The sequence below is a fragment of the Budorcas taxicolor genome, chromosome 12 (genome assembly GCF_023091745.1).
Source record: "Budorcas taxicolor isolate Tak-1 chromosome 12, Takin1.1, whole genome shotgun sequence".
Lineage (NCBI taxonomy): Eukaryota > Metazoa > Chordata > Mammalia > Artiodactyla > Bovidae > Budorcas > Budorcas taxicolor.
Genome location: NC_068921.1, coordinates 12,041,172 through 12,054,817, shown reverse-complemented (window position 1 = coordinate 12,054,817; position 13,646 = coordinate 12,041,172). Strand labels below are relative to the sequence as shown.

At 41.0% G+C, this 13,646-nt stretch overlaps 1 protein-coding gene across 1 annotated transcript in view; it reads left to right on the top strand.

Annotated features, from left to right (window-relative positions):
* VWA8 (von Willebrand factor A domain containing 8) overlaps positions 1-13,646 on the top strand; it is a 373,132-nt gene that overhangs the window by 246,679 nt on the left and 112,807 nt on the right. Inside the window, exons 36-37 of the mRNA XM_052649893.1 lie at positions 2,325-2,406; positions 8,795-8,996. Of these exons, the coding sequence (XP_052505853.1) occupies positions 2,325-2,406; positions 8,795-8,996 (284 nt within the window). The remainder of the gene's footprint in view (positions 1-2,324; positions 2,407-8,794; positions 8,997-13,646) is intronic.

The following is a 13,646-nucleotide window of genomic DNA, read 5'->3' as shown; positions in this document are numbered from 1 at the left end:
TAGCAGCAGCAGTAGCAGCACATATATATGAAATCTAGAAAGATGGTACTGATGAACCTATTTGCAGGGTGGCAGTGGAGATGCCGACAAGATACATAAAGACTTGTGGACACAGTGGGGGAAGGAGAGGGTGGGATGAATTGGGAGAGCAGCCCTGAAGTGTACATTGCTGCTAAGTCACTTCAGTCGTGTCCGACTCTGTGCGACCCCATAGACTTCAGCCCACCAGGCTCCGCCATCCCTCGGATTCTCCAGGCAAGAACACTGGAGTGGGCTGCCATTTCCTTCTCCAGTGCATGAAACTGAAAAGTGAAAGTGAAGTAGTTCAGTCGTGCTTGACTCTTCACAACCCCATGGACTGCAGTCTACCAGGCTCCCTGTCCATGGATTCTCCAGGCAAGAGTACTGGAGTGGGGTGCCATTGCCTTCTCTGGAAGTGTACATTACCATATGGAAAATAGATGACCAGTGGGCATTTGCTGCGTGACACAGGGAGCCCAAATGCAGAGCTCCGTGACAACCTGGGGGTGGGGTGGGAGGTGGGAGGGGGGTTCAATAGGGAGAGGACATAGGCATATCTATGGCTGATTCATACTGATGTATGGCAGAAACCAACATAATATTACAAAGCAATTATTCTTAAATTAAAAATAAATTAAAATTTTTTAAAGAAGGGTAGACACATAAACAAGTATCTTTGAAGTACCCTTAAAGTTGGCTGGACTTATAGCTGACTTTGCATAGTAGAGAGAGAAAACTTTGTTACAATATAAAAAGAAAAAAGAAATTGTAATAGGAGATAGACAGCAGACAGAAATCTTTAAGAGTATGGTTTCTTTGTAGGTTTGTGTTGTTTTTTTTTTTAAAGAGACATTGGAGGCCAAGATTTTGTAAAAATAAGGCTATTTTAAAATTGTTGCCCTATGATCAGCTCAGGTAGAAGCTGTGTGGAGTAGTGGGCAGAGCAGAGATTTTAAAGCCAGAAGGAAGGCCTGATTTTGAAAGTTTTCTCTATCACTCTCCAGGTCCATTATTATACCACCTTTGTAAGTCTCTGCTTTCTCATCTCTCAAACAGATTCCAAGGCCTTTGTAGTTGTCAGTGTTAAAAACACTATCTATAAGTCCCAAACAGGGACTTCTCTGGTGGACCAGTGGTTAACATTGTGAGGTTCCAGTGTGAGAAACTGGGATCCCACGTGCTGGGTGGTGCAGCCAAAAAAAAAAAAGGTGATTAATAGGACTTCCCAGGTGGTGCAGCGGTAAAGAATCCACCTGCCAAAGCAGGAGATGCAAAAGATGTGGATTTGATCCCTGGGTCAGGAAGATCCCCTGGAGTAGGAAATGGCAGCCCGCTCCAGTATTCTTGCCTGGAGAGTCCCATGGAAGAGGCGCCCGGCGGGTTATGGGGTCACAAAGAGTCAGACACGACTGGGCACCTGAGCACAGCAGCACAGCACACAATTAATGAAAGACAAAAAAGCAGGATTCCTGACACAGTGCTGGTAACTGGTGATGATGAGGGTGACTGTGGTACTCAGGGATTTGGGGGAAAAGTCAGTAAACTCCCAGAATTTTCTGGGAAACAACTACAATTGGAGTTGGGCAGTCTGGCCCCCATATCACATTATCTTCTCCTTCCCCACCCTTTCACATTCTTCATGACCCAGTCCTTGCCCCACTGCCCCGATCCTCACCTCACTTCTTGTCTTGAGGGCTCCTAATAATAACAGCCACTGTGGAGCAACTACTAATTGTGTGCAAATAATGTTTATGATTCTCAGATGCTCTTCTTATCCTCATTTTGCAAATGATGAAAGCAGGTCTCAGAGAGAGAACTAACTTGGCCATAGTAAATCACAGTTAGGAAATTTCAAGCCACGATTGTCTACCAGGCCACTCCAGTTTCAAGTAGGTGCTGAGTCCACTGTGTTATACCGTCACTGTTGTAACTTCCTAGGAAGGAAAAAGAATTCCAGCGATGAAATATTTTCGGATAAACTCTTAAGTGCTAAAACACTGACCCATCTTGAGAAGCTATTAATATCAAAGAAAGGGAAAGGAACTCAGATAATTCTCTGACACTGAAGAATCACAGCGTTAACATGCATCTGTCTGACAGGCTCTGTGTTTCCCAGACAAAAGCATAACTGAGCGTCTAACCTCAGGACTGGCATTGGTCAGCCCGTGAAGTGGGTCCCAGGGTTCTGTTCTAGGCGAGTGATCATTTCATTCCACTTTAAGCAGCATCTGTGCTTTATTTGGGTCCTGTTTTTGTATCAGGCAGTAATTTAACACTTGTCTTGTGTCTTGACTTCTTTGCAGATGTTACCCCTCCACAGACAGCTGGGTATATAGAAGTTACTGATCTCCAGGCCAAGAGACTTCGATACATCCCAATTCCCGGGTAATCCATTTTCACTTTCATTCTTAACTTGTATGTCAGATTAAAAAAAAAAAAAAGTGAATTCTTACCAAGTACCCTGAATAAATGTGTGCTTTTTGCTTCCTTAAATAGCAAGCTCTTTTTCTTTCTTTCATATATATATATATTACAGTTTGTTTTTATCTTGCTGCTCTGCCATTTTTATTTGAACATTGGAAAAATGTTCAAATGTTACCTAGTTTAAGTCTTAACAGCCTTCAAGTGTTCGTTTTTTTTTTAATCTATCCTTGTGATAAAACTCTTTGAAACAGCATTTTTATCACTGAAAAATTTTCATATTTATTAACTTCATACACTAGTTTTCTGAGGTAAATGTATTTAAGATGTCAAAGGAATTTAAATCTCATTTATTTAATATTGCTTTTAAAGATATAACTGTGTGTCTGCAGTCATGAAGGCCATACAATAGTCAAAGGAGTCTAGAGATTTGGAATAGATTTATTGCCAGCGGTTTATTGCTGTTCAGCAGTGGAAGCAAAGCGTTCAAACTAGTTAGACTCAGGGCATATATAAAAAGAGGACCAATGATATGCCATCTCTTCCTTGAAAACACCTCTGTCCCCACCTCCAGCCCATCCCTTTCTGGATGCATCCACGCCTGCCCTCCCTTTTCCTCAAGCTCGGTGTGCACCTGCTTCTGTATAGATTGATGTCACATGCCCCTCACATGTCCTTCCTTACAAAGAACCAAGGCCTCAGGACACAGGGGTTAAAGCCTCACCCGGGGTCCCGGGCAGAGGAGCCTGGGGAGCCTTCCACTCTCAGAGCAAGGGCAGCGACGCTTGTCTGTCCCCAGAAGCCTTCCGTGCTTCCAAAGAACATCGCTCAGTACCACAATACAAAATAAGTCAAAAACACCATTTCATCTCTTAGGACCCTTTATTTAGCCAGGTTCAAGAAATGTGAATAATGAAATCATTTTTCAAAGAAATAGATTTATTTACTTGTCCTAATGTGTACAAGAATGTCTTTCTGGAGCATCTCAATGTGTCAATTTAATGAAAAATGGTTTTTAGTCATTTGGGGAAATTTCTTATTCCATTGTATGTTCATTAAAATATACTATCAGCTCAAGTAACAAAATCAAAGAACAACTTTTTTTTTTTACACATTTAAAGTACAATTATTATTTTTCAGTATTCCTCTTCATTTCTTCCCTAGCCCTAACTTTATATTTTAGTGTTTTTCTCTGTTAACTTTCTGTATGAACCATATGTTATACCTACATAGAAATAAGACCTGGAAGTACAGCTATATATACATACAGCCAGTGCCAGCTGGTCACCATGCTTCATTCACTTAGTGCTGCATTGTCCAATAGAAATAGAATGTGAGCCATATATGTAATTTTATGTTCTTAGTGGCCAAAGTGCACAAAGAAACCAGTGAAATACCGTTAATAGTATTTTATTACCATTATAAACTATTACTATTTTGACACGTATTTAATATAAAAATTTTAATAATATTTTGCATTCCTTTTTTCTCCTTAGTCTTTGAAACCCGGTATATATTTTACATCTACAGAACATCTCAATTTGAACTCGCCTTATTTCAAGTGCCACGTGTTTTTGTAGAGTCTGTTCATTGTCAGTATATCCTGAGTTTCTCTCAAGATTAACTACTGCCATTTTTGGTGTATATGTAATCCAAGGGAACAGCCCATCTGGGTTTCAGTTTGGTTGCTGGTTGCTTAAATTTAGTATTCTGTTAGATAGCAGGAATTTTCCATTTGATGGCTAACTTCAAATAATAGAGAACAGTAAAACTATATGTAACTGTACGGCCAAAAGGAATATATCACTTTTGCTCTCAGTACAGTTTAAGTGTTAGTCCTGAGACTTCTGTTGCATTTGTAACACTGTACTACTTAGCACTAATATGCGGGCGTACGTAAACCTGGACTTCACTCTTCCGTAACTCTCTGTGTTCCTTAAAGACTCTGATATCGTAGGTAAGAGGAATGTGCCTTTTTTTAATGTACAGAAGAGATTCTAGATGCAGTGCACACGCTGTAGTAAACAAGTGGTCCCTTCAGCAGTTTTTTTTGGCAGATTGAAGAGATTGCTCTGGTAAATTTAAAGTTTCATGCCGGAGAGTTAAGTGTGGAACCAGTAGGTGCCATGCTCAATAGAGTCATACGTCTTGAGCATTTGTGGCAGATTTACTCACATCATAAGTGATTAAATTTCATTATGCTTGAATGGCCTTTTACTTCGCCATCTGTACCTAGTTTTTTTCCTAAGGCAAGTGTTTTTTGAGGGAGCACCATGAGATGAATCCTCTATTATATCAAAAGTTGCCTTGAGTCCTTTTAGTCCTGTGAAGTATTGGGTTGGCCAAAAAGTTCATTTGAGTTGTTTATAAGAGGTAATGGAAACTATAAGCAAGGTGAAAAGACAGCCTTCAGAATGGGAGAAAACGAAGCAACTGAACAAGAATTAATGTCAAAAATATACAAGCAACTCCTGCGGCTTAATTCCAGAAAAATAAATGACCCAATCAAAAAATGGGCCAAAGAACTGAACAGACATCTCTCCAAAAAAGACATACAGATGGCTAACAAACACATGAAAAGAGGCTCAACATCACTCATTATCAGAGAAATGCAAATCAAAACCACAATGCGGTACCGTTTTACGCCAGTCAGAATGGCTGCGATCCAAAAGTCTACAAGCAATAAATGCTGGAGAGGGTGTGGAGAAGGGAACAACCCTCTGACACTGTTGGTGGGAATGCAAACTAGTACAGCCACGATGGAGAACAGTGTGGAGATTCCTTAAAAAACTGGAAAGAGAACTGCCATATGACCCAGCCATCCCACTGCTGGGCATGCACACCAAGGAAATCAGAATTGAAAGAGACATATGTACCCCAGTGTTCATTACAGCACTGTTTATAATAAATAGCCAGGACATGGAAGCAACCTAGATGCCCATCAGCAGATGAATGGATAAGAAAGCTGTGGTACATATACACAATGGAGTATTACTCAGCCATTAAAAAGAATACATTTGAATCAGTTCTAATGAGGTAGATGAAACTGGAGCCTATTATACATAGTGAAGTAAGCCAGAAAGAAAAACACCAATCAGTATACTAAAGCATGTATATGGAATTTAGAAAGATGGTAATGATAACCCTGTATGCAAGACAGCAAAAGAGACACAGATGTATAGAACAATCTTTTGGGCTCTGTGGGAGAGGGAGAGGGTGGGATGATTTGGGAGAATGGCTTTGAAACATGTATATTATCATATGTGAAACGGATCACCAGTCTAGGTTTGATGCATGAGACAGGGTGCTCGGGGCTGGTGCACTGGGATGACCCAGAGGGGTGGGATGGGGAGGGAGGTGGGAAGGGGGTTCAGGATGGGGAACACATGTACACCCATGGCAGATTGATATGAATGTATGGCAAAACCAATACAATATTGTAAAGTAATTAGCCTCCAATTAAAATAAGTAAATTTATATTAAAAAAAAAAAAGAAACAGAAACCAAAACAACTAAGAATAAATATAGGTCAGGATTCTCAAGCTTGGTATTATTCATGGAAATGCAAATTAAAGCAACAAATGCACATATTTCAGTTATCAATTTAGAAAAATAAAAGTACAATTGCATTTAATGCTGAAAGAAAAAAAAGATGTAATGGAAAAACCTGAACAAACTTTTTGGCCCACCCTACAACTCTGAAACACTTGGTTCCATCCTACTTTTGTTATTCTCTTTATATAAACACTCTCTGAGCTATTTCAAATCCTGAAAGATGATGCTGTGAAAGTGCTGCACTCAATATGCCAGCAAATTTGGAAAACTCAGCAGTGGCCACAGGACTGGAAAAGGTCAGTTTTCATTCCAATCCCAAAGAAAGGCAATGCCAAAGAATGCTCAAACTACCACACAATTGGCACTCATCTCACACGCTAGTAAAGGAATGGTCAAAATTCTCCAAGCCAGGTTTCAGCAATACGTGAACTATGAACTTCCAGATGTTCGAGCTGGTTTTCGAAAAGGCAAAAGAACCAGAGATCAAATTTCCAACATCCACTGGATCATCAAAAAAGCAAGAGAGTTCCAGAAAAACATCTGCTTTATTGACTATGCCAAAGCCTTTGACTGTGTGGATCACAGTAGACTGTGGAAAATTCTGAAAGAGATGGGAATACCAGACCACCTCACCTACTTCTTGAGAAACCTATATGCAGGTCAGGAAGCAACAGTTAGAACTGGACATGGAACAACAGACTGGTTCCAAATAGGAAAAGGAGTCCGTCAAGGCTGTATATTGTCACCCTGCTTATTTAACTTATATGCAGAGTACATCATGAGAAACACTGGGCTGGAAGAAGCACAAGCTGGAATCAAGACTGCTGGGAAAAGTACCAGTAACCTCAGATATGCAGATGACACCACCGTTATGGCAGAAAGTGAAGAGGAACTAAAAAGCCTCTTCATGAAAGTGAAAGAGGAGAGTGAAAAAGTTGGCTTAAAGCTCAACATTCAGAAAACGAAGATCATGGCACCTGGTCCCATCACTTCATGGGAAATAGATGGGGAAACAGTGGAAACAGTTTCAGACTTTATTTTTTGGGGCTCCAAAATCACTGCAGATGGTGACTCCAGCCATGAAATTCAAAGATGCTTACTCCTTGGAAGAAAAGTTATGACCAACCTAGACAGCATATTAAAAAGCAGAGACATTACTTTGCCAACAAAGGTCCATCTAGTCAAGGCTATGGTTTTTCCAGTCATGTATGGATGTGAGAGTTGGACTGTGAAGAAAGCTGAGTGCCAAAGAATTGATGCTTTTGAACTGTGGTGTTGGAGAAGACTCTTGAGAGTCAACCAGTCCATTCTAAAGGAGATCAGCCCTGAGTGTTCTTTGGAAGGACTGATGCTAAAGCTGAAACTCCAATACTTTGGCCACCTCATGCGAAGAGTTGACTCATTGGAAAAGCCTCTGATGCTGGGAGAGATTGGGGGCCGGAGAAGGGGCCGAGAGAGGATGAGATGGCTGGATGGCATCACCGACTCGATGGACATGAGTTTGAGTGAACTCTGGGAGTTGGTGATGGACAGAAAGGCCTGGCGTGCTGCAATTCATGGGGTCGCAAAGAGTTGGACACGACTGAGCAACTGAACTGAACTGAACTGAACTGAAGATTTCCATATCTCAGAGTAGCTGGCGTTGTCAGTCTGTGTTTAGTATCCATTGAAGCTGACTGATAAAAAGATTAAAGTAGTCTTGATTTCTTCAGTATAAAAATTTACCTATTATATAGTAGTTTTGTGGTTCCTGCAGATCTACCTTGATACTTTATTGTTTTAATTATCTGATCAGACCATCTCTTTAGACCATTTATTTTATAGGGAAAATACCAGTTAGAAAGCCAACAGTGGTAATTAGAATTTCTAATCTGTGTTTCTTTTGTATAGTGAGAGCCATACTCAGATAAAGGAAGTGTGCAATTGACTCTTACAGGCAAAGCTGCATTCCTTGAATTGACTGTATATATTAGAAATATGTATATGCATGAAACATATAAAAAACATATAAATTCTTTATTATAAATCCATATAACCATCTAACTTAGAAAAGGCAAAATGTCAAATAAATGCAGTTAAAACACATAAACAAGACTTGAGTTTCAGCATAGACCTTAGACCCCTGGGAAGTGAGTCAGCTCTGCAGGAGTCTGAGGTGTGAGTTGGTTTAGAGTTCCTTTCTTCCTGACAGTGAATGCAAATGTCATCCAGGATCTACAGATGCAAGATCCCTAAACTGGGCTTTCCTGATAGCCCGCTGGTTGAGAATCGCCTGCCAGTGCAGGGGACACAGGTTCTATCGCCAGTCCGGGAAGACCCCACATGCCGAGGGGCAGCTAAGCTCACGCACTCAAGAGCCTGCGCTCCACAAGCAGAGAAGCCACTGCAATGAGAAGCCCATGTACCTCAACTAGAGAGTAGCCCCCGCTTGCTACAAACAGAGAAGGCCCACGCAAAGCGAGAAGAAAATAAAAAATTTTTAAAAGAATATGTAAATAACCAGTAAATAACTAGGTATTTTTTTCCTTCCAGATGAATCTGTTGGTCCCTTAGTTTTACAGCAAATTCACTCATATGTATATATATGTATGTATATGTTATACATATATATATTCTCTTTCAGATCCTTTTCCATTATGGGTTATTATAAGACATTGAGTATAATTCCTTGTGCTGTGTACAGCAGGTTCTTGTTGCGTAACTATGAGAATTCTTTACAGCAAGTTGAACGTAAGTCAAGCTGAACTGGCATCATTCCCTGGGCTTCAATCAGTTGAACGCCGTGATTCTTTTTCAGGTCAGACTCTCTCTCACCGTATACCACATGGCTGTCTACTATCTCGGACACAGACGCACTGCTAGCCAAGTGGGGCAGAGGTGGTGTTGTCACTGTTGATATGGGAGGCCGTGTCCGGCTTTGGGAAACTGGCCTTGAGCACCTGCAGCGGTCACTCATGGAATGGAGAAACATGATTGGAGAAGGTGATAGACACATGCAGGTACTGCTTGAATTGGCCTTACCTCTTACGGGGGCACATTAAGTTATCAATTATTTGCAGATGCCACAGTCATAGAAGCTTCTGGCCCAGAGACTCAAATGTAGTTTGCTAAAACAGCTAAAATAATGTGGGGACTCAGGAAAAGACAAATCTATCCTTTGACATAGTGAAAAAGTAAAAATGTGCCTTTTTTGTCTGTCAGTGCTTAAATATATAGGTTCCCCACCTCATAACATGCAAATGTAATCATCAGCTTTTATTTCTTTACCTGAAGCATTAATCAGTTTCCAGCTCCACCTTTGTATCCGTTCTCACTTCTGCCATTGTCGTCAGCATCTCCCCATGCTACCAAGGAAACAGAAATCCTGAGCATCTAAACGCAGCTCATTATGATAAGGCCAAAACCTTTAGACTAGAGAAGATAAGCAGAATTATGCATCCATAGAGGTGTGCTTTTACCAGCTCCCTTATTTCCAGAGAATGGCAGTTTAGCAGTCGTGATAAGTAGACTCAAATCTGCACCAGAAGGAAATATGGGAACAGGTCACCAAAGAGGGGGAGAAGGCAGTGGCACCCCACTCCAGTACCCCTGCCTGGAAAATCCCATGGACAGGGGAGCCTGGTGGGCTGCAGTCCATAGGGTTGCTAGGAGTCGGACACAACTGAGCAACTTCACTTTCACTTTTCACTGTCATGCATTGGAGAAGGAAATGGCAACCCACTCCGGTGTTCTTGCCTGGAGAATCCCAGGGATGGGGGAGCCTGGTGAGCTGCCGTCTATGGGGTCGCACAGAGTCGGACATGACTGAAGCGACTTAGCAGCAGCAGCAGCAGCAGCAAGAGGGAGACACCGCTCCAGAAGTAACTCAGTCATCACCTAACCTGATTGCTGTCTGTAACTAATGTGAACAGTGTGGAAGGCTGTGTACCCATAAATACTAAACCGTATTATGAAAGGATTTGTTTTATCTGTAATTTATTTATTTTAACCTTCAGAGGAAAACTTCTTTGTTTAAATTTCATTCTTATCCAGCAGAAAGAAAGGTAGGTTCCTGCCAACTGTGTTGCTCTGTAAAGAACCAGTTGGTGATATAGACAATAACAAAATAAGAGACTTCGACAAACTGCCATTGATATCTAATTATTAATTGCTATTTTATGTGGTTATTTTTATGATTTCCCTTAGAGAAGAAATATACATATATTGTGAATGCGTGAATGAGTAATACATCTTTTTAGCTTATAGGAGCATTTTGAAAACATAAACAAATATAGGCCAGCAACCTCAAATTCTTTTGAAAGGCTATGACTATATTAATTCAATTAAGCTGAAACAAATGTATTACTCTAAAATAAACATGTCATTAAGTGCAATGGATCTATCACAGTAATAGACTGAATGTTGGTTGCTATCCATAACAGTTATTAGAAAATTAATTAACTATGGTTCTGCTTCTATTGTTATGCTAAAGATTAGTTTCTTCTTTGTCTGAATTAAGGTCCTTTTTTTATTACAGCAATTGATGAAAAGTGAAAGTGAAAGTCACTTAGTCGGGTCTGACTCTTTGTGACCCCATGGACTATACAGTCCATGGAATGCTCCAGGCCAGAATATTGGAGTGGGTAGCCTTTCCCTACCCACTCCAGTGTTCTTGCCTGGAGAACCCTAGGGAGGGCGGAGCCTGGTGGGCTGCCATCTGTGGGGTCGCACAGAGTTGGACACGACTGAAGCGACTTAGCAGCATCAGCAGCCTTTCCCTTCTCCAGAGGGTCTTCCCAACCCAGGGACTGAACCCAGGTCTCCCGCATTGCAGGCAGATTCTTTCCCTGCTGAGCCACTAGGGAAGCCCTATTGTGTTTGAATGTCTTAGGCTTTATTTCAATTTGTTGTGTGTTACAGAGATTAGAGGTCATGTTTTCCCCATGGCCAAGGTTTGTGGCCTAAATTAAGTTTCCTTCACAACAGAACTTTGAGAAGGAGTATCACTCATGGTTTTGATAACTAGTCTCCACCACTACAGAAGTTAACCCCTGTTTGTGTTTTAACCTTGTAGCTCTTCTCTTCCCAGTGACTTCCTGTGGCTGTTGTGCACCTTTGTATTCCCAGCTTTTTAGCATGGTCACTGGTACATGATAGGTTATATGCTTGTCTCTCCTCACACCCATATACATGAAATTGAAACTTTTTGATAACAAATGGAATTCTTTTTAACTCTCTCAATTTTAATTGGTCTTTATGTAACTAACTATTTATTGAATGAATATATGTAGTTCCTGGGCTTCCCTGGTGGCTCAAACGATAAAGCATCTGCCTGCAATGCAAGAGATACCCGGGTTTGATCCCTGGGTCAGGAAGATCCCCTGGAGAAGGAAATGGCAACCCACTCTAGTACTCTTGCCTGGAATATTACACAGACGGAGGAGCCTGGTAGGCTACAGTCCATGGGACTGCAAAGAGTCGGACACAACTGAACAATTTCATGTATAGTTCCTAAGTTAGAAATGCACAGAAGTATAGCATATAATATCTCAGAAATAAGCAAAATACTCTGCTATAGTAGGTAGGGCAGTATCTGATCCTCCTACAGACCATACATTTTCTGGGAAATGTGTAACATTATGTGTCCAGTTTAAAGTTCAGCTATCATAGAAATAAGATTTATTCAGTAATAAAGTTACATGATTCAGAATGGAATGATAGTTCCATTTGGAAAATGAGAGTAGATGTTATCCAGTGTTCTCCTTCCATCTCCGATGTTCCATGATACATTTTGTTGATACTGAAAATATATACTTAAGCAAAAATAGGAATTTTACAACTACCTTCTTAATAGATCCTTCAGCCTCTTGCTCATTGTGCTGCACGCTAAGTTGCCTGGGTCATCTCTCTTTGTCACCCCATGGACTGTAGCCTGCGAGGATCATCTGTCCATGGGACTCTGCAGGCAAGAACACTGGAGCGGGTTGCCGTGCCCTCCTCCAGGGGGTCTTCCTGACCCAGGGGGCCAAACCTGCGTCTCTTACGTCTTCTGCATTGGCAGGCGGGTCCTTTACCACTGGCACCGCCTGTTGCTTATTCTGGACCCTTTATTGCGCATAGATCTGCTCCTGATCTGCGTGCTTGGAAAACGCCTTCCCCAGAAGTACTGAGAAAAGAGAATTAGGCTCTCAGCAACATGCTTCTCATTTACTGACTGCCAGCAGCTTCCCTGTGTCAACATCGGAGTGACCTGATCTCCATCTAGTGGCCGAATGGACTGACTTTCCATCACAGAAATTAAGCGGCCTGGTTTACACTCCAGGGGTTTGAAGAAGCCACAGATCTGCTGGTAGGGGAGGTTTGTACATACCTGTTTTAGATGGTTCTTACTGGTCATGAGATGCTGCTTTAGGTCAACAGTGAAGGTCAGGCAGACAACCTGCCAGGCCATTCACCACTTATTGACCCCATCTTTCCCTGACTCCTTTTCCTGGTATCAAAAGAACTGTTTCTCTTTTAGATCAACTCTGTCCACTGCATACTTGATTGCTATCCTTTATGACTTTGATACATTTCAGCCTTCTTGAGGTATTAGCTTTAAAGTCATTGTTGCTTTGAGTTTCAGTTTTTGTTTAATGCATTCATTGATAGTTTTCTTGTGAAAGGAAGTGTTTTTTGAGCTGAATGTGCCGTGTGTTCATTAATTTTACCTGCTTTATAGTACGGTGTGTCTGTATTGTAGTAAACAACGAACACAACAAACTCAAAGTGTCACTATAGCTGGAGCTCAAGAGCCCGTTACTAAGGATCCATATTTACCACTTTTAGACCGTGTTTTCAGAAGCACAGGTTAGTTATATGCAGAATTTTTCTGACTAGGTTGTAAAGTATTCTCTATAAAGCATAGTCTCCATATTTTTATTTAGTTACATTCGGATCCTCCCAAGAAGGCTATTAAAACAACACCACGGTTTTCCTCAGAAAGCAAATCATCTTCTCTAAAAAAAAGCTCCTGGTGACTATTCTTGTGGGAGCAGAAAGGCTAAAAGATCACAACTTTCAAATATTATTGTCTAGTTACAATAAACTATCCCAAGTGGCACAGTGGTAACGAATCCACCTGCCAGGCGACACAGGTTCGATCCCTGGGTCAGGAAGATCCTCTGGAGAAGGAAATAGCAACCCACTCCAGTGTTCTTGCCTGGGAAATCCCATGGACAGAGGATCACACACTGAACATGCAAACACAAGCAAGCACAATAATCAGAAACGAATCCTTCATTTTTACTAGTAGAATATCTCTGGGGCCTTTCAATAATACTTCCTTAAGTATATACTTTAAAAATTGATAGACTCTTTGAAACAGTGTGAGATGGAACATATTGATCTTTATGGTTGAGAGTGTGTGGCATACAATAGATACAGTGAATATTTGAAAATAGTGGCACAGACAAAAATAGGTAGGAAAGATAACTAGTTTATATTAAGCACCTCTGACCTTTTAAAGTAGATATGCTTAGAGTATGAGTAAATGTCATTTGCTGTAACTAGGCCTGGGTTTTGTTTTAACTACAAGTCCAACAGTTATGATTTTTTAAGATTTCGGTAAGAATGTTACGGCCCACTTTCGGTTTTGGAAACCACAAGATTATTTAACTGGTACTCTAGTT